This window comes from Macaca thibetana, chromosome 4 (assembly GCF_024542745.1).
Source record: "Macaca thibetana thibetana isolate TM-01 chromosome 4, ASM2454274v1, whole genome shotgun sequence".
In the NCBI taxonomy this organism is placed as follows: Eukaryota; Metazoa; Chordata; class Mammalia; order Primates; family Cercopithecidae; genus Macaca; species Macaca thibetana.
This window is the reverse complement of record NC_065581.1, coordinates 29,105,757-29,128,459: the sequence shown is the minus strand read 5'-3', so window position 1 is coordinate 29,128,459 and position 22,703 is coordinate 29,105,757. Positions and strand designations below refer to the sequence as shown.

The 22,703-nt window shown below is 36.2% G+C and overlaps 2 protein-coding genes across 2 annotated transcripts; both read right to left on the bottom strand.

Annotated features, from left to right (window-relative positions):
- Positions 1–452: 452 nt before the first annotated feature.
- LOC126953106 (olfactory receptor 14J1) lies at positions 453–1,557 on the bottom strand. The gene has a single exon (XM_050788475.1). The coding sequence runs from the start codon at positions 1,496–1,498 to the stop codon at positions 533–535; it is 966 nt and encodes a 321-aa protein (XP_050644432.1). The 5' UTR covers positions 1,499–1,557; the 3' UTR covers positions 453–532.
- Positions 1,558–14,456: 12,899 nt separating this feature from the next.
- On the bottom strand, positions 14,457–15,401 carry LOC126953111 (olfactory receptor 2B6-like). The gene has a single exon (XM_050788481.1). The coding sequence runs from the start codon at positions 15,399–15,401 to the stop codon at positions 14,457–14,459; it is 945 nt and encodes a 314-aa protein (XP_050644438.1).
- Positions 15,402–22,703: the final 7,302 nt, after the last annotated feature.

Sequence of the window (22,703 nt, the reverse complement as noted above, 5' to 3'; positions counted from 1 at the left end):
TGCTCCTATTGGCAAAATGGGGACAATATGGCATAGCTAGAAGAGTTGTTTTCTTGAGTCAAAAGAAAAAAATATGTATAAACACTTGATACTTGCTAGGGGCTGAATAAATTGTTGAAATCACCACTGTAATAATAGCAAAAGAACTTAATAAGAATACTTAATATGGATAGGAAACTAGGAGGCCCGCTGGAAAGACCATATATGCACTATCATATTATCCCAGTTAGCTTCAACTATCTCCAACCTATTTGTTAATAATGGATTTTAAATTATACAGGCCAGACTCCAAACTAATTGTCTTTCTCCTTCATTTCAGAAAAATTTCCCAAAGATGACTTAAAATAGCACTTGAATTGGAGGGAGGAAGGAAAGCCAATATTATTAGAAGCACAACATCTTAAATTTTGAAGAATTATATTTGAGAGGAATATATGCAATAGACAGCTTGGAAGAGCGTTCTGGGAAGAAATTAGATTCACCCCCTTCCAATCTGAAACATAATAACAATGCCTTTCATTTCTATGGTTCTTTAGAGTTTAAACATGGCTTTTAAACACATCTTTCTCTGAGGAAGCTCTTCCTTTGACAACATCTTCCTCAGTGCTGCCTTCATGGCGTCATTCCGTAAGCTATAGATGACTGGATTGAGTGTCGGAGGTATCACAGTATAGAATATGGAGAATACAAGGTCCATAGTCGATGAGGAATCAGAAGGCAGTCTGAGAAACTCGAAGCCTGCAGCTGAAAGAAAGAAGGTGACTACAAATAGGTGTGGTAGGCAGGTGGAGAAGACCTTGGTCCGGCCCTCAGCTGATGGGATTCTCAGCACTGTAGAGAAGATGCGAATGTAGGAGAGCACAATGGATATCAAACAGATAAATGCTGTAGACGTCGTGAATGCAGCCAGTGCAATCTCGTTAATGGATTCATAAGAACAGGCTAGTTTCAGCATCTGAGGAACATCACAGAAGAATTGGTGAATGACTCTCTTCCCACAGAGAGGTATGGAGAAGTTAATGGCAGCATGCATGAGCCCAGAGAGGCCCCCAGCAATCCACACAGCTATCACTGCATGCCTACATGCAGTGGGATCCATAGTGGTCTCATAGTGAAGTGGTTGACAGATCGCTGCGTACCGGTCATAAGACATCACTGTGAGAATGGCCACTTCTGATGAGGCCAGAGCTATGAAGAAGAAAACCTGAAGAATGCACTGAACAAGAGAAATGTAACCATTGCCCATGAGTGAATTTGCAATGGACTGGGGGACTGTGACAGAGATGAAGCAGAGGTCCAGAAGAGAGAGGTGCTTTAAAAAGTAATACATGGGGGAATGGAGACGATGGTCCAAGGTAATGACGGTGATAATGAGGAGGTTGCCTGTCAAGGCCAGCAGGTATGTCACCAGAAACAGCAATGCATGTAAAATCTGAAGCTTACGCTCATCAGAAAACCCCATGAGGAGGAATCCACTCATTGCAGTCAAATTGACCATAGTCTCTCTGAAGATACCAAGTGTGACTCTGTTTAGGAAGCCAAAGAACAGTAGGAAGAAAATGCATGACATCTAATATATTTGTATGTCAAGTAACTCAGTTCCTCAGCATGGAGGTACTGAAATGAGATGAATTTATCTCCATTGTGATTAGTTAATATTCAATTTAAAAAATTTAGCAATTATTCAGAAATAGAATCCCTAAATGTGATCAACAAGTCATAAACGTTTTCTGGAGCAGAGTTTGCGTTGTCAAAAGAGGGAGAAATTGATGGAAATGATAAAATCTTTACCTTCAACAAAGTCAATGAAAATGATATTAGCATACCAATCTCATTACATCTTCTATGTGATGCCTTAGTATTATAGTTATGCACTATACAGCTTCATTTGCTAACCAGCTAACATGAAGTTATTGATACCACCTCAACTCAGAGGCACATCTAGAAACAGCTCAGAAGCTAATCTAGAAGAGAGGTTCGCTCAAAGAACAGTCATATTTTTTCCTCTGAAAAGCTCTTAACATCTAAAAAAGATTACATTTGATTGTAATAAACTTTCCATAGAAATTTTGAAAAATGGAATGTCTCAAAATTGTAAACTGCAGATGCCACTGATACCAGGCATTGAATCCTGAGCTTTGGAGATCTTGCAACTAAGTGACAAAGGTTCACTGTCAAAGAACGTTTAATTCTCAGAATTCTTATGACAACTTGGGGTTGGACATTTTCAATCAAATCCATTTGAAGAAATAAAGAGATTTTCTAAAATCTCTGTGATAGGGAGAATGCTAGGTAGTGGAGTATGTATCTTTCTAGTGCTATGTCTCATTGTGTCTTCCCAAATGAAAAAAAAAAGAAACAGTATTTTTTTCTCTCTAGGACTTGAAATATATTAGATAGTGGGAGCCCATTTCTTAAAATAACCAACCAAACAAAAGAAACATCTATACCAGATGTAACAATTGTTAGGAGGATTAAATGATGTAACTTTTCCTATTTCATTTTAAATGTGCTATTATTGTAGAATCATCATCATCATAGAATCATTTTGTGTATCAGAATCACTCTGCCAACTAATTTTTGCCTCTTTTTTTTCTTTTTAAATCTGTGCATTTGTTGAAAGGTCAATCAGTATCATTTTCACTGAGTTTCTTTTGCACAAAGACTATTCCTTCATCATTTCAATCCATTTCTTCACCCTTGACCAATGGTATCTAACATATAAGTACTAAGTAAATAGTTATTTAACTGGATATCTACATAATTGATTTCAATTCTATATAGATAAAAACTTAATGGCCAAGTTACATGAGTTACTGCATCGGATTTTGAAGTTACTGTATCTGATATTGTAGTATGTTTCATTTATTAATCCCTAAGCTGTAGGAAACGGTTAAAAATCACTTAAACCAAGATCTTTCTGATTTTGCTGTAATTTATTTTGAGAACTGATTGAAACTAATTTTTAGGAAGTATATTTTTTTTTCCACAAGGCACAGTCTCAGGGATAGAAGGGCCCTTAATCCATCACCGATGGTCACATCCCCTGCTTCACGGCAGTAAGAATCAGAGGAAAACAGGAGTTACTTTCTTCAAAGTTTCTCTAGCTTTCTTACTCCTACAGTTTTCCTGGTCCTCCATTAGATATGGCTTAATTCCCATTGCTGCCAATCTTAATGCCTGGCTTAACTTGCTCCAAATATCAGATGGTAGTTTTGGAATTTAAAATAAATAGATTAAAACAATTCACTTATATTTTAAAACTTATTGTCTCTGGCTTGAAAATCAAGAGCATCATGTTATTTACCACTTCTAATACACATTGTTAGTGTAATTTAAGAAAAACCTCTATCATTTAGCGTCCCCATTAAGGTTTCTCCATAGAGGGAAGGAGGAGAAAAATCATTAGAAAAAACTTAATGAACACACCATATTCTCCTCTCAACAACTCCCACCAACCTATTTTTATTTTTATTTTCTTTGAAGACATAGAGAATAATTTTTATATCTGATGAATACATGGATAATTTCATCATTTTAATTTCATTAGTTGCAAATTGTATTGATTAATTCATCACTTATCAAATAAGAAGGAAGGGAATCATATACATGTGGAGATACACTTAGGATTAAGGATGTACTGTGAGAACATATAAAACCTGTGTTCAATCCTTCCAAGTCATACCTGCATTAAATACTTTATTTTATAATAAAACTAAACATTTTTTGGTGGAGAGTATAATGATTCTTTGAATGTTATTTGTTTCCCCCAAGCATTTATTTTCTCTCTTCACTAACCACTTATATGCAAATTTTATCTTACAAAACATCTATAAACTGTCTGTTTTTTAACTCTCATATGTTGTTGAAACACTCAATTTTTTTTTGAAAGTAGTTCTCTTTTAGGTTCAGTGGTACATGTGCAGGCACGTTATGTAGGTAAACTCTAATTCATTCCAGTAGCTGCTCTAGAGAGTCCGCATCCTAAGTCTCTTCTTCTCTATTTTCCTCTATTTCCTGGGAGGTCACATTGCCAACAACTTCAGTGAGAAAACATAGGTAATTATATGTTAAATATCTCAGTTTCCTACCTGTATACAAATGAAATTATCTCTAATATGATTTAATTCCACCCATTCCAGGGTTTCAAAAGCAGAGAAAGAGCTCTTTTTTCCTTTCCAAGTCAGTGACCAACCCTATACACAGCCTTGTAAAGGGCACCTTTGCCACAATATGCGCTTGCTCTCTCTCTGTCTGTCTCTCTCTCTCTTTCTCTCTCTCTCTTTCTCTCTCTCTCTCTCAAGAGCACACATTTTATGTGTGTGTGTCTGTGTATGTGTATGTATAAAATTCACACAAACTCCATGTCTAAAAATTCTAATAATGTTGATTTACTGAGATTACTTTTAATAAACCAGTCAGATTGTTTCACTATTCTCCGTTGATAAATGATAAATTAGAGATAGATAGATGAGAGAGAGAGAGAGAGAGAGATAGATAGATAGATAGATAGATAGATAGATAGATAGATAGATAGATGTAGATAGAGAGATAGAGAGAGAGAGAGAGAGATAGGCAGATGAATATAGACAATCATAAGACTTTTCCACTTTAAAGAAAAAGAAAAGCCTTCACTCCATACTTAGGACTTACTTATAATGTCCCTTCTCTTTACAGCCATGCTTTATGAGCAGAATAAGGTATCATTCTGTGCCCGGGCACATTTAGTTCAATTTTGAACCATGTTTATCATGCTTGCCTCATGAGTGCTCACAAACAGCTCCAGCAAATCCACAAATAACTGTCACAATGGAAAATTCAATGCACTCTTTCTATTTTGTTTTTATTTTAAACTTTCTCAAATATATGACACTATCATACAGTTCTTTGTTCTAAAACAGCTCTTTTCCATTGGCTCTATGCCACTTAGTTCTGGTTTTCTATTTCTTCTCTGAATATTTTTTCTTTTTTTTAATTTTTTAAAAAATGTACTTTATTTTTAGAGCAATTTTAAGTTTACAAAATAAATTGAAAGGAAGATAGAGAGATTATATGCCCCTACCCCCACATAGTCACAGCTTCCCCCATTACCAGCATCTCCCATTGCAGTTGTACATTTGTTATAACTGATCAATTTACATTGACACACTACCAGCCAAAATCCATACCTTACATTTAGGGTTCATTCTTGGTGCTGTACATTCTGTGGGTTTAGGCAATTCATAATGACATGAATTCACCATTTGAATGTCATACAGATCAATTTCACTGCTCTAAATATTTTTTCTTAGTCTCTTTATCTGAGTCTTCTTTTAACATTTATTGAAATTTGACGGTTTCCAAAAATTTGTCCTGACACTTTCTTTCTGTACTTCTGTTTACTCAAATATACTATTGTGCCTTTTAAAGAAGACAGATTAACTATTTTCTTACAGAATAGAAAATAATAGTCGGCTGTTTCGGGCACTACCATAGGTCTTCTGGGTTGCAGGTCCTCATCTCCTACTTCATGGTTGGCACATCACTGCCCCTGAATGGGTCCTTGCCATAAGGACTCACCTCTTCTTCCAGCCGTCTCCCTGTCACTGTTACCTATTTCAAAGAATGGCACAACTTTGCTTTAATCTGTATATTCAATCAAACACCAAAATTTTATTTGCTTACTACCTGTTGTAGTTATTACCTCTTGCTGTCACATGTACAGATTAGTTCAAACCTTCATTATCTCTGGCAATATTTCATTCTTCAGCTTTATGTAATTCTAATCCAACTTCAGTGCTGTTGTCAGGATAAATGGTGATGCCAATCACATCTTGTAACATTAATTTAGCTTTTAACTCTTTATTGACTTAATTGATTATGCAAGGATGCCCAAAAAGCTTAGGATGGCAAACAGTATCTTTACAATGCTTCCTGACTGCCATTCCCGTATTATCTATCACTGTGACTTCTCCAACCCCATGCCAATCTCCATGTTTAATAATGCTGACTGGCTTAATCACTCTTAATAAATCAATCAGGTTGTATCACCATGCTGTGTTTGTTTTCTTAAATCACACTATTCCTCCTGTCTGAAAGTCCTCTCACTAGAATCTCCCCTTGTGGCTGGGCACTGTTGCTCACGCCTATAATCCCAGCACTTTGGGAGGCTGAGGTGGGCAGATCACCTGAGGTCAGGAGTTCAAAACTAGCCTGGCCAACATGGTGAAACCCTGTCTCTACTAAAAATACAAAAATTAGCCAGGCACAGTGGTGGGCGCCTGTAATCCCAGCTACTCGGGAGGCTGAGGCAGGAGAATTGTTTGAACTCGGGAGGCAGAGGTTGCAGTGAGCCAAGATTGTGCCATTGCACTCCAGCCTGGGCAACAGACTGAGACTCGTCTCAAAAAAAATAAAAAATAAAAAAATAAAATGGAATCTCCCCTCATTTGTTTGGCAAATACTTAACTATATTTTAACACAGCTACATTGTCTCTTTCCATCTAAAATTCACCTGAGTTTAACTGTCGACCCAAGAAGAATTGAACACTGTTTGGAGCCCAGATTGCATTCATTTCAGATTCCTTATAATTTATACTAACTTTATTACACTTATTTGCATAGATTTTCCAGCTTATTTAACTGTTCTTAGTTAAGGAATGAGAAATTGTATACCTTATTTACAGTTATAATTTTGATGACTCGCATAGTCACTGGCACTAAGCAGATGCTACATAAATTCTGGATAAATTTCATAAAATTCGGAGAAGTTTTACTCACCAGAGTGGATTTCTTAGTAGAAACAAATCTCAGTTGATCCTGAGACTAAGCATCTTTGTTCTAGAATCAAGCTGTTATTTCAGTCCGTGAAATTTCCATGTAGGGAAAGGACTGAAATGCTTTTATATAGGACCAAACAGGATGTAACTGCCCAGGGACATTTAAATTTCCTATTAACTAAGTGGTATTTGAAATAAAGCCAGTGCTGTCCAGGCACTAGGGACAAACATCCTGTGCAGGGAAGTTGGTGTTTCAGATAAATACTATGAGTTCAAAGCAGGGGATTTCATGGACCTCTCCCTCAAGGAATTGCCTCAGTGGAAAGTAGTTAATTACTATCTTGGTTTAGCTAACTCTTGTAGTCGATGCATTTCAGGTTAAAAAATGAATATTATACATAATGTTTTCTGTAATGTAAGTTCACAGGTTTTTCTAGTAAAAACTATTTTTTCATTAATTAACAATTTCAGTTTAACTGGTCACCAATAAAATCATGCATGATTGCACTGGCCTTATTTAAAAAAAAAAAAAAGGAATACTTAGTAATTGTTTATTTACATAAACCCATACATAATAGTAGAATCAAATAATCTCAGAATAAAACCAATACTTAGAGAGCTAAACTTTCTTCAAACATGGTGTCTTTTCTAAAATAACTTGAAACTTATAATCCAGTCCTCATTTTAACAATCCCCTAGATGAATATGAATAATTTTTACTCAAAAGTGAATGAATTCCATTCTTAAATATGTGTGATTATGGAAAAGGCATTTTTAAATCGTGATAAGGACACAACATAAAATCTACCTTCTTAGCATTGAAAGAAATTTTTTAAAAACTTTTAGTATGAAAAATTTAATATATTATATATTTTACTTGGCAAACATTTAAAAATAGCTCTAAGTTTCCCTGTATACATATGTGTGTATATATATAATTTATATTATGTATATTATATACATATGAATTATATATATAAATATAAGAAACTGAATTGTAAATGTTGCAGACCAATAAACTTTATTTTGATCTCCAGTGGCAAATATAGTACCACATTAAGCACCACAATATGACAATACAGTGTCTCAATAAGGATCACACGTTCTCATAAGGTTGTTTATGAACAATAAGAAAGACAATTAATGAATGATCAAAAAAATACTCTGAGGTTCTTTTCATTTTGAGGAAAGAATTTTCTATTTTAACATAGACTTTGATTGTGATCTGATCAATATTTTCGTAAAAGCTTTGGATACAGATAGTAGGTGGATTCAATATTATACATGGTGGTTAGTAGACAAATAGTACAAAAATTTCAACATACAACAATAATGGATGATTTAGAGAAAATTGTGTGATAGTTCAAATAGGATAAACTTTAATAAAATACTTTCCATATATAAAGTCACATTAAAGTTTGAGAGATGTGTGTTTTTCTTTGCTTTTTTTTTTTTAAAGATTGGTTAAAACTAATTAATACATGCTAAGAGCATCCAATGACAATCAAAGTAAACAGTTAAAAAAAAAAACCCTAAGTAATATATCAATTGATGAGTAATATTTTCACTTTACTCTCTTCAGTAGACCGAAACTGAATGAGTCGTTTCAGAATTAAATACGTTAAGAAAATTGTAGACAAATGGATGTGTTAGTAAACAAAAGCGATTGTCATTCATTCCAATTACTAGAAAGCTCAGGGTGACCTATATTTTCAATATTAAAAATGTTTGTCTTTTAAAAATAAATTTAAATGTATCTATGTTCCTAGACTCAATCTAGTATTAATGGTTATTAGTTATATTCAGATGGTTGTTTTCTCAACATAAACAATAATTTTCAAAACCTGCTCCTGATGAAACAGTAAACACATTGGTATTAAGAAATATTTATTTATTTATTTATTTATTTTTAAAGCAAGGGTTTGAATCCCTTACAAAAGTTCTGTGTAGACCTTTTTGAATTCAGTGAAAAAATCTAATTTCGATATTGTCATAAAATTCTTTCTTTTTTTTTTCCATCTACACTTTCAATTTCCAACTCCTGTGTCTACACCTTTAATATTCTGACTCCTAATTCAAGCCATGAAGATGTGTTTCCACAACTCCTCCAGGATAAAAGAAAGCCCGTATTAATTTATGTTAGTAATAATAACATTGGACAGTCTGAAGCTGCTTATGTGGCTTATATAAAAGGTGTTTTCCACTAGAAGTTTACCTCAGGCAGGGCGAGGTGGCTCATGCCTGCAATCCCAACACTTTGAGAGGCCAAGGCAGGTAGATCACTACAGCTCATGAGTTCAAGACCAGCCTGGGCAACATGGTGAGACCCTGTCTCCACAAAAAATACAAAAATTAATTTATCTATTATTTTATTAATTTCTATTATTAAATATTTTCTTTATTATTTCCTGGCTTCTACTGACATGGATTTATTTTTTTTTTTCCTTAGCTTTTCAAAATCTTCTATCCAGACCACAAAAAATTTTCTCCATATCAACAATAAGACTGTTTTGCTATCTTATTTATGTGGTTACCGGAGTAGTGCATTTACATTTTTTTCTATAACTTTTCTTTGCATTCACAACTTGGCTAACTGGTGCAAAAGCCCGAGATTCTGGCCTGTCTTGGTTTTGACAGGCCTTCTTCACTAAGCTTAATCATTCCTAGCTTTTGATTTAAATAAGAGACATGTGACTCTTCCTTTCACTTGAATACTTAAAGGCCATTGTAGGATTATCAATTGGTCTCATTTCAATATTGTTGTGTCTTACAAAATAGAAAGGCCTGAAGAGAGGGAGAGATGAGTGGGTGGAGCAATCAAAATGTACATCATTTATCAATTAAGGTCACTGACTTATATGGGCAGTTTGTGGTTCCCTAAAACAATTACAATAGTAACATCAAAGATCACTGATCACACATCATCGTAACAGATACATAATAATGAAAAAGTTTGAAATATTGCGAGAATTACCAAAATGTCACATAGAGATATGAAGGGGGCACATGGCATTGGAAAAATGGTATTGATAGATTTGCTCATTGCAAGGTTGTCACAAACCTTCAGGTGCAATAAAGTGAAGCATAATAAAATGAGGTAGGCCTGTATTTGGTCGAACATCATTCTGGGTGTGTTTGCAGAGGTGGCTCCTCTCTGCAGGCAGGTCCCCATTGACTTCCCAACTCTAAGCAGAGAGGATAACTACTCTCTGCAGCTGGTCATCCCATCATCTCTCAGTTGTCCTCTACCATGCTATTGCTGATCCTGGGACTTTCATTGACCTCAGAGGGGAGGAAGTGCATGTGGATTGGTCCATCCGTGGCCATGGGTGGGCAGAAAAAGGCACCACAAGACCCCACTCCAGTCCACCGGTGTGGCAGCCTGACCCCCAGCCTTCAGACTCTTCCTGGCCTGAGGATGGGGCCTTACAGGGACCCGCTCCCTTCCACCGAGGAGCCCGTCTGCCTCCTGACGCCTTCCATGGTGCACAGGCTGCTTGTGCCAAGGGGCACCTGCAGGCCAACGCTTCCCCCTCATCCACTCTTGTCTGGCCCAACATCCAGAGGGGGCTGAGGTGGCAGGGCTCGATCATGCGTATACCTGGCAGGGTTATGACGGTGCCTGGGCTCAGCTCCACCTACTCCTAGGTTGGATCAGGTGCACAGAGTGGAGAGAGACCAGGCAGTAGGAGCAGGCACTTCCGAGCCTGCAATAGCAAAGGGGGCCTTCCGGGCTCTCAAGAGCACACAGAGGCCCAGGTCTACCGTCCGGATTTGGACAGCTGCAACTGTGCCCGGGGGTGTGGGGCTCCTGCCTGCTCCCAGCCCTCAAGAGCACACGGAGGCCCAATTCTACAACCCTGACGTCGGTGGCTGCAGCCGCGCCCAGGATGGGCAGGGCTCCTGCCTGCCCCCAGCGCACAGGAGACCCGGATATTCTGCACCGACTTTGGCGGCTGCAGCTGTGCCTAATAGGTAGGGACTTTCAGGGGCGCCCTGGATAGAGTAGAACGCAGGCCCTGGCTGTAGGGAGTGGCAGGCTCCGAGGTAACCCAAACGCCTGGCGGACCCCAGGGGACTGGCCCTGGGAGGCCTGCGCAGAGCCTCCTCCCGAGGCCCAGGAACTCCAGCATGCCAACTGCAGTCACGGAGCTTCCCAATGTTGAATGCACTATGGATTACATCCAGTGCTTTTAGGTACTACGTATATTTAAACGTTGTGGTTTTCGTCTCTAGAAGTTGGATTTTTTAAAGTATCTTCCACATCTATAAATTTCTGAACATATGGTAAACAGTATAATTGTTTTAATGCCATAACTTGAATCATTCTAACATATGTGTCAGTTCTGAGTCAGGTTTGATTTGTTGATTTTTTCCCTTACATCATATTTTCCTGCTTTTTTTCATGCTTAGTAAATTTTCATTGGAAAATTTTCTTTTACCGGGTATATTTGTAATCCTAGAAATATCCTTGAATTTCTTCTGGAGTAGTGCTACTAAATTACTTGGATACAGTTTGAAACTTTAGTTACTTCTTTCGAAGATTTGTTAGGTGCAACCAGAACAGTGTTTAGTTTAGAGCTAATTATTGAAACTCTTGAAGCAAGACACTTTTGATTGCTAAACTCAATGCCTCAGGAATTCTTAGGTTTTCATTCTGGCACATAAATAGCTTGAGAACCCACAAAATTCCCAGCCTTTGCATAAGCATTGGGCACTATTTACCTTAATCCATTAAGTAGTTCTTTCCTCATTCTTGGATAGCTTCCTCACACACATATGCAGATCAGCACTCAGCTAAACTCAAGCAGGGCCCTCTCTCTGTGTATTAGTCCATTTTCATACTGCTATAAGGAAATACCCAAGACTGGGTAATTTATAAAGGAAAGAGGTTTAACTGACTCACAGTTCCACATGGCTGGGGAGGCCTCAAGAAACTTACAATCATGGTGGAAGGTCAAGAGGAAGCAATGACCTTCTTCACGTGGTGGCAGGAAAGAGAAGTGCAAGCAGGGAAAATACCAGACGCTTATAAAACCATCAGATCTCATGAAAACTCACTCACTGTCACGAGACCAGAATAGGAGAAACCGCCCCCATGATCCAATCACCTCCCTCCCTCAACATATGGGGATTACAATTGAGATGAGATTTGGATGGGGACACCGAGCCAAATCATATCATTCTGCAAGTCGTGAAAGATTTTTCTATGTTTAGCATTATCTTTTCTGACGCTTTTTATGACAAATTCTGCCTTAGTCTGGTCGCTCAGTTCTGTCTCTTTTATTTCTGTTTTGTTCAAAAGTTGTACTCCTTGATATAAAGGTGAATATCTAATTTTATTTCAGCAACTTGTACATAGTTGCCATCAGAAAATATTTACCAAATAAAGGAATAAACATTTTCATCATAAGATAAACTTAATCATAGCAACAGCTCATTTAAATGATGCTGTTTTTGTTGTTTTATAACATATACCAAATGTTTTTATTTAATAATTTACTAATATTATTTTTAAGTTGTATTGGGTAGTTAATCCAAATCAACAATATGTAACTGTGATGAGAGTCAGAAAATTTCTATTGTTTCTAAAAGTATTGGGAATTATCCACTGCTCCAGAATAAATATGATAGTAGACTTGGTTCTGATATAAATATTTTTACCTTATTGAATATGTTTTCCTACTGTTCCTACAGCACAGGGCATGTTTCTATTTAATGGCTTGCTGGATATTTGCATAATTGATGTAATATTTGATAACTTTTAATATTTAATAACTTTAATGTTTTGGTAATACTTTCAGGAATACTTAAACTATTTCCTTATTAAATATGTTCAACATTGCCTTGTTTTGATTTGCTTGCCTGATAGTACAGGTACTATAATTTATTTAATGATATATTTAAATATATAGCCTTCCAAAATCTCAGGCAGCATACATGCAGAAACATTATACCTTTATAAAGTCAAAAATTTTAAATTATTTAAAGATAAAATTTTTCTCTGGCATAGCTGTAATAATGAAAGTGAATCAAAATGTATTTCGAGAGCTTTGGGGACATATCTTGAGCAGCCACCCACATCAGCAAAACATTTCTCCAAGAACCCGTATTTCTATTTAAAAATACATGCGATTTTCTCAACATAATATATCCATGTTTATTCCAATGCAGAATAGTAGTTTCAATGTTCAATTATTTTGAGTTCTATTTATACTTCTAAGTTAAACAAACAAAAACAAGAATATGTTAACATTTTTATTAAGTGACCCCAAAAACCCCACAACATTTAACCTCTGAGAAACATACTCCTTTAATAGAATAAATAAATAAATACAATAAGCATTTTTTTCATAATACATATTAGGATGTATTTTATTTCATGCCAATAGCAGACTCCATGTAAAAATGAGTCATGGGTTGGGAAAAATACTGTGATCCAAAAAATTCATAATGTCTAGGATCCTATTCCAGATTATACTAGAATTAAGGAAATGAACTCACTTTCTCTTATATAGCCACGGGCCTTCGAAAGTGTTCCCAAAAACCTTTTCTCTGTGTTCCAGCTTCTCATCTGTCTTAACACTGGGAACCACAGAAAGTGGACATGCTCACAGTACAGGAAATAGAGCTTTGCACTGTTCTTTTAATGACGTGGATTTTTTGGTGAACTCACTCTATTTTGTCGTGGTATCTTTGGCTCATAGGTTTGTGAGGCAGTTTATAGCAATAGGCTATAAAAGTTTTTTTTTTTTCTAAATAAAGATAATAGATCAACCAAAGTTTTGAATTCCACATGGTATTCTCAAACCCCCACACTGAAATAGGACTAACTTGCCCAGTCAGGTGATGAAGAAAGTTTCCTTGTCAAAACATGTAAATTCCCACTGAGTTTGTGTCCCTAAATTAGAACTTTTTTCCATCTCAGGTTTTCCCCTGCTGATCACTGTCCAAAGCATCTCACTGTTCATCTTTCCCCCCAGAGTAAGTTCTATGTGTATTGACCTAGGCCTCGTTGTTGTGTACCACGAGAGCATAAGACTGACTAAGGCAAAACATTTATGGCAAAAAAGAATTTTAAAAGAATTCATGGCAAAAAAATTATATTTAAAATCATCACCTCTAAATTTGTTCATTAATTTCACGTTCCATAATTTCATCTTAATGTTTTTGAACTAATTGTCTCTTGATTCTACTTGCCACTGAGACCTTAAAAAAGCATTTGAGGGTGATATAATTGGACATGGAATGTTAGAAGATGGCTAGATGGTGGCAATACATGTTGATCAAAATTAACTCACGATAGTACTGACATGTTTTTCTAGGAGTTGGGATCATTTCTAATTTAATTGGGATTCATTTATAAACAATTTATGCTAAATATATTTCCTAAACTTTCTAAATATCTTTTTCTCTGGATATTATACCATTTTCCCCTACTCTAACTAGATTAACTGGTCATTAGGAAAAGGGAGAAAAAAAGACTGACTTGATGGAATTCAATATTGTAAAGCAGGTATTCTCATAAGTGAAAAAATGCTACATAGATTTTACCAAGAGTTAACTGTTTTTTTCTTAGTCTTGTTCCACTTGTGAACTTTGTGTCACTTGATACTATTCCCTCATCAATTCCATGTCTGACATCTTTTTGAAAGTCAAACATATCTATCCTTGCTTCTTAGGACTTCTTTTCAGAGATCATCTTGTCTTAATCCAAAACTCTTTAGTCAGTGATCTTCTCAGGGCAGCTTTCACATCCTTGTTTCTCAATGTGTAGATGAATGGGTTGAGGGTGGGTGTGACAATGCCATAGAAGAGAGCCATGACCTTTCCCCGGTCACGAGAATAGCTAGAGGGAGGCTGTACATACATACTGATGGCTGTGAAGTAGAAGAGGGAGACCACCAGCAAATGTGAGGCACAGGTATTGAAAGCCTTCCAGCGACTTTCAGCAGAGCGGATTCTCATTACTGCCTGAGCAATGAACACATAAGTGCCCAGGATGAGGGTGAGTGGCACCAGGAGAAGCGAAGCGCCTAGTACATTGAGCTCAGTTTCATTCACACCAGTATCAATACAGGCTAGTTTCAAAAGGGCTGGAACTTCACAGAAGAAATGGTCCAACACCCTCTGTCCACATCTTGGGGCCACCACTGTGAGAGTGGACTGGACAACGGAGTTAGCAAAACCACTGATCCAAGTGCCAGCAGCCATGTGGATACAGCGTCTCTGGTTCATGATGACTGGGTAGCGAAGGGGCTTGCAAATGGCAGCGTAACGGTCAAAGGCCATGATGGCTAGAAGTATGGATTCAGTAGAACCCAGGGCCAAAAATATATAGAGTTGGGCAACACAACCCCCATAGCTAATGATCTTTTCTGCTCCCCGGAGGTTGACCAGCATCTCTGGGACAGTGCTGGTGGTATAGCAGAGGTCCAGAAAGGATAGATTGGAGACAAAAAAGTACATGGGACTGTCAAGCTGGGGATCCAGGCAGGAAACTAGGATAATGGAGATGTTTCCAAATAGGGAAAAGATGTAGGCCACCAGAAAGATTACAAAGAAGGGTGTCTCTAGCCAGGGACGGTCAGAAAATCCCAATAGGATAAAATCATGTAGCGAGCTTTGATTGTTGATCCACATGTCAGCACTGGTAGGTGAAATTCCAGGTGAGACCTTTAAATACCCACAGTTAGGGATATACATCAACAGTAAGAGGAAACCACTGAAAATTAGAGATCAGAGACGCTGAGATTAAATTTTCATTTTTGCTCTAATCTGCATCTGTATCTTCATGACAGTAAAATGTCATTTGCCTCTATATCCTGATTATGATAAATTGTGGAGACAACATCATCAATGTAATATTGAAAGATTACTAAGAAAAGAATAAATACCACACCAGCAACATAGTTGGGAATTTTGCTTCTTTAATATATGTCTTCTGGTTAGCTACTCACTTCATTTGAGTTTTCGTATTTTCTCTTCTAAACAGTTTTATTAGTACCACCATCAACTCTACATTCATGGATATTTAATGGTGGCAACAGAGTGTAGATTAAAACAGAAGGAAAAGGCAGAACTTCCCACAAACAGGTCAAACGAAGGCCAGCATGAAGGCTACAGGAGGATCTGCAGCCAGGGAGAGCAAAGGCATCTTGGCATGTTCATCCGCTTTGTACAGATCATGGTCAGAAAACACCGTAAGAACTGCAGCACTTCATAAGGTTTGCATGATAAAAGGATGGAGTGTCAGGACTCGTTTTACCCCTTTCAAGTTTTAATGCTAGTCTTACTCAGAAAATTTAAAAATAGGGAGAAAACAGCCAGAAAAATCAAACAAAATTACACACACACAAAAACAATCAGTCCTTAGAAATTTGTTTGCTGTGAAAATGCAACTTTAAAAGTATCTGGATAAATCTGATGAAACTTTAATCTCTGGAAGAAATCACCAGAAAGAGTTTTAAATATTTAAATCCTTGAAATTTGAGGATGTATATGAATTTCTAGTCCCTCAGGATCATTCTCAGCACATATGAACTTAATCATTTTCCCTCTCCCTTCTTTATTCACATATTTTCTAATTACTGATACTATTTTTTCCACTTAAATTGCCTCTATTCTGCTCTTTGCCCATCCAAATTATGCAATTCCTTTATCATATAATTTCTAAAGAATAACTCCAATTGCAAATTTTTCCATTCCCTACAATCCCAAATTTCTTGTTTTTGTTTGACTCTTATCTTTTAGTAAATTTGTCATATTTTTCTCTAGTTGTTTTATAAAAGACATTTATAAAAGACTGGGATTTCCTCCAAATCCCAGTCATTCCATTCATCAGCTGTGTGACTTTGGAGATGTCATTTAATCTTCATGTGCTTCAATTTTCTCATCTTTCAAATGAGCATAATTATACCCATCTCAGAACTGCTGTACAAATTAAGGAATAGAGTGTACATTGCAAACATAGCTCAGTTCTTGTCTTATACTAATAATTCAATGACTATTAATGATTATTATATACTTACCTAATTATGAATCCCCAGATATATTACAATTGTTTTATTTTTGTGCATTTATACACAGTTCATAATTATATTTGTAATAATAAATATTTATTAGAGGATAGTAAACAAAATGTGACTGCTCTGAAATCAGCTCAGGTCCTCTATTTACTTTTCTGATCCTCTCATTTGCCCTACGTCATATTCTTCTTGTGATCCTGACTTAGTAGGGTTCATGTACTTAGTTGGCCAGCTCTATTTTTCAAATTGTGTCATCTGAGTTATAGACTTAGACCATGTGAATGACCATGTGAGTGACAGTGAGAAATGATGGGGATAAAAACTTGTTTCACAGCTAAACGTAAGAATCACTAAATTCAAAACTGATTTTAGTATCCATTCATTAACACTTCTAATTTCTTCATTTGCTTACAGAATAACAATTCTTTTGGTATGCAGAGGTCATCCTTCTCTTTGAATTATAATTGCATACATGTCACGTAAGATGTCAGCTGGAGTCAGCTGGACTAATTTCTTCTTTACCATTGTCTCTCAAATCTATCCATTAAATCTGTATCTATCTGAAAACATTAAGGCAGACATATAGAAAATAGTTCAGTGTCCTCTGATCTCTAAGTTTCAAACTATTATTCTTACTTACAATTGTTCTCTCATCTTCAAAACAACCTAGCTGGTTTGGAGAACAGCCTTTCCATTGTTAAAATGTGGCCATGTACATTTCAGTTCAAAATTCTTCAGTGGCTCTCCATATTCTGACACATTATATTAAAATGCACCCTTGGACTCAGGCCTCATATAACAAGCACTTGAACCAATGCAGACATATTCACTGATGCACCCAAACTTGTGACCGTCCCCCTTGACTCCTTGTATTTAGGCTGATGCGAAATGCCATTGTTGTTTTGTATCCTGTAAGGATCATCTCAAATGCAAAAATGTCCTTAAGTATTTCCTGCTTTCCTTTCTTACTGGTCATCCAGAATGTTTTATTTGTAATTTCTTGATGATATACTCATTTATATATATGACACATATATATATATCATGTATATATGATTTGATAATTTTTTCATGATATACTCATACATATATACTCATATATAGATATATATCCATATATGAGAGAGATAGAGATTTTTTTTCTGTCTTTTTTGTACTTGACATGTTTTCCTGACTATATCGATTACATACTTTTTTGAAAGAGTCAGCATGTGACTTTTAGAAGTAAAAGCATATGTTAAATATAATAGATATTTACTATGTGTTAATCAGTTTGAATTTAGTTGAAACTAGCAATCATGAAGCTTTTTCCTTTGGTGCTCTGATATGTTATTCCTAGATTACATTAGCATTTTTATCGTTATTTTTCACCTATGACCTCAATCAGTTTCACTCATATTTCAGCACAACCAAACCCATATACATCATTTACTAATTCAGAGCCCAAGAGGTCAAAGCAGAGTCAAAATATGCCCTATTGGCAGTTTTAGGGTTTTATTGCTAATTCTCAAATTGATGTAACTGATTAACCAATAAATAAATACATTTATTTTACTTACTAAAAACTAATGGACTTTAAATATGTCACTTCATACCCTTGTGACCTGTTTTGTTCAACCAGATCAAGAGAATTAAAATACTTGCATATAAACTCCATAGTACTTCAATGACAATTAGATGTATATTTCCTTTGTAAATTAAAAAAAACCTATACAAGACCATATATAATACAAAAGCAGTAGCTGCAATATTAGTAGGACTACTCACATGGTAAAATTACATAGAAGTGATTTTAGAGGCCGGGCGCGGTGGCTCAAGCCTGTAATCCCAGCACTTTGGGAGGCCGAGACGGGTGGATCACGAGGTCAGGAGATCGAGACCATCCTGGCTAACACGGTGAAACCCCGTCTCTACTAAAAAAAATACAAAAAACTAGCCGGGCGAGGTGGCGGGCGCCTGTAGTCCCAGCTACTCGGGAGGCTGAGGCAGGAGAATGGCGTAAACCCGGGAGGCGGAGCTTGCAGTGAGCTGAGATCCGGCCACTGCATTCCAGCCTGGGCGACAGAGAGAGACTCCGTCTCCAAAAAAAAAAAATAAATAAAAAAAGAAGTGATTTTAGAAACTTCTGGGACTTCTCCTTTTTTAAGCCTTGTCATTTTGTATCTCTATAATGCCACTCTTCCTTCAAACTGGTGCTATCCAATTCCTTTCTTCTCCCATTTCTCACCTGGGACAGTGAGTCTTTAGGAATAGAGCCTTAAAAATATGATTACATTTTGTATTGTATCCCCAAAGAAATGGAACACATATCACTGTCAGTTGATTAGAAGATTATTATATAAATAAATTTTGATTCAATACTGAGAAATAATTTTATCTTTACATATATATTTCTGAATCCAATTTTGCCTTATCTATTATGGTCAAAGGAAGACTTCTTCTGTGTTGTAGGATTTCTTATAGAAGAATGCTTCTTAATCAGTATTCAAGTAATTCCTTGTCCAATTAAATTCCTAAAAAGACAGTTTTAGAATGCTACCTTCATTCTGTCTGGATTGTTTTCTTATTAGAGTCTCTTTCAGAATCTCATTTAGTTAGAACTCAGAAAATGTTCTAAATCTGAAGAAAGCTGTGTTTCTTTTCCTACATTTAAAAATTAGTAATAACATTTTCACAATCTTTATATTTTCCTACTGCTTCTCTTCCAGTAGGCACAGCTATTTGTTTCTATTAAGTGCTATTAAGTTTCTGGGATAAGTTTGGAAAGTTATGAATAAAATTAATTATATACTTTATCCGATGAAAACAGTAAAGTTATTAAAGAAGTATATGTAGCCTGTTCCCCTGGTGTTCCATATACTTCATTTGTGCCTAAATATTGAAAATATGTAGCAAATAGAGGTAAAGTGAGTAATAAGGAAATAATAGCAGTAGATAAACTCATAGAGTTAAGAGAGAAGAAAAATGGAAAGGAAAGAAAATAAGACAGAAAAAGAAGTACATAAAGATAGTAAATTTTTGTCTAATACATAATAATAGTCACATAAGTAACTGTCAAATATACAAATACAAAAAGAAATGGAAGAAAAATAGAAAATAAAAATGAAAGATCTAAGACTAAATTCAGTAATTCAGCTTAAATGTCTAGAAAGGACAGCAGGGAGTACTTGCCTTTCTGACTGTATAAGAATAAAACGGAAATAGGAGAGTTTAATTTGCCTAAATCAGAAGTTAAAAACATGCTGATGATCCCCATGAGGGTGAAAACCTGGAGATGGGAGACAGAAGAATCTATAGATCTCTGGCAAATGGGGTGCACAAAAGAACGAAGAGTGATCAGAGAAGTATCTGACCACATGGTTTAAGAACACATGAAGCCCATTATTTTAAATGTTTACATCCTAATACACTCTTCATTGACTTTCTAAGCATGGCTCTAATATAATACGTTAATAAACAAAACTGAAATAATATTTAGATTTTCATTCTACCTGACTTATTTTATATACTTCTTAAGAACTTTTGCTACAGGTTTAATTCCATGCTCTCTATCTATCAGATTCCCTTGTTCCAAATTGTCATAGATTTAAACAACGTTTTGTTGCTGTTGTTGTTTGTTTGTTTTTGGGTTTGATTTTGTTTTTGAGACAGAGTCTTGTTCTGCCACCCAGGCTGGAGTGCAGTGATGTGATCTCAGCTCACTGCAACCTCCACCTCCCAGGTTCAAGCGATTCTCCTGTCTCAGCCTCCAGAGCAACTAGAATTACAGATGTGCACCACCATGCCCAGCTAATGAATTTAAACAACCTTTGATTTATCTGAGTGGTAGGCCTTTTAGAGCTAAATTTTCTCAAAAATCAGTACCTTAATATCTACAATCTTTGTAATGGAAATAGCAGTTTCAATCCAGAAAAGTGGTTTAAAAAAGTACACCTAAAAATATTTAAATGAAAATATAAAGTTTCAAAGGTAAATAACGTGATTGGTAACACATATTTTTCCATCAGTCTCCTCATAATAAAATAGTATTTAACAAAGATTGGCAAACACCGGATAGTTCGTATCAAATTTTCTATCCATAAACTTAAATTTTTAAGTATATAATTGCTTTCATACCAGTATGTTCATTTTCTTCTTATAATATGCCTCTAAAGTAAGAATGTTTTTTTTACAATAGAAGAGAGGAAACTCAGGCACCAAGAGGTTATAGGACTTGCTCAAGCTTATAGATCTAGTAAATTCAGAAGAAAATATTTGAATAATACAATATTTTGAATCCTACATCAGTATACTTTTCATAAGCTTATTGTTATCTCAAACAAAAATGTATGTGGCTTGTAGAATAAACCCTTTACATTTTTTTAAATTTTTATAGTTCTACTCCTGAGTGCTCCCTTTAGCCTACTCCATGAAGCGATGACAACTTTGATTAATGTTCCCTCTCCAAATCCCTTCAGCATTTACCTGATGCTGGGTTGTAATCCATCAGTTTGTCTGGAGATGGGGAGTCCTGGAAGACTGACCTGGGGCCCAAACATGGTCCTCAGACCAGTTTGTTGTCTGAATTTCTTCTCAGCCCTCTTTAACATCAACCCAGTTCTCTCTGACCTACTGAAGGGTCAACCTCAATAAACCAACTTCAACTTATGGCCATCCATAGATGAAAGCTCTTCAGGGAGCTTTCATGCCATTACTACCTCACTCTCATACTTCTGTTTAAGCCTCCGAGATTCAAAATAATTAGCCTCTACTGCTGCCAACATGTCCAGGGGAAAATAACCAGAGGGACTAGAAAATGAGGACACCACAGAAGAAACCAAGAAAATGTTTCTAACGAAATACAAACTTTGGGCATGTGAATTTGGAGAGTCATCTAAGAAGAAAGAAAATTAGTTCAAGCAAGACTAAATCTCATGGTTGCCAAGATGATTTTTTTTTCATTATACTTTAAGTTCTGGGATACATGTGCAGAACGTGCAGGTTTGTTACATAGGTACACACATGCCGTGGTGGTTTGGTGCACCCATCAACCCATCATCTACATTAGGTGTTTCTTCTAACGTGCCGCACCCCCTAACAGGCCCCAATGTATGATGTTCCCCTCACTGTGTCCCTGTGTTCTCATTGTTCAACTCCCACTTATGAGTGAGAACAAGGAGTGTTCGGTTTGCTGTTCCTGCGTTAGTTTACTGAGAATGATGGTTTCCAGCTTCATCCATGTCCCTGCAAAGGACATGAACTCATTCTTTTTTATGGCAGCAGAGTATCCCATGGTGTATATGGGCCACATTTTCTTTATGCAGTCTATTATTGATGGATATTTGGGTTCCAAGTCTGCTATTGTAAATCGTGCTGCAATAAACATACGTGTGCATGTGCACGTAGAATGATTTATAATCCTTTGGGTATATGTCCAGTAATGGGATTTCTAGATCAAATGGTATTTCTGGTTCTAGATCCTTCAGGAATCACCACACTGTCTTCCACAATGGTTGAACTAATTTACATTCCCACCAACAGTGTGTAAAAGCACTCCTATTCCTCCACATCCTCTCCAGCCACTCTTGTTTCCTGACTTTTTAATGATCACCATTCTAACTGGCATGAGGTGGTATCTCATTGTGGTTTTGATTTGCATTTCTCTAATGACCAATGATGATGAACTTCATTTCATATGTTTGTTGACCACATAAATGCCTTCTTTTGAGAAGTGTCTGTTCATATCCTTCACCCACTTTTTAATGGGGTTATTTCTTGTAAACTTTTTAAGTTCTTTGTATATGCTGGATATTAGCCCTTTGTCAGATGGATAGATTGCAAAAATTTTCTTCCATTCTGTACGTTAACTGTTCACTCTGATGATAGTTTCTTTTGTTGTGCAGAAGTTCTTTAGTTTAATTAGATCCCATTTGTCCAT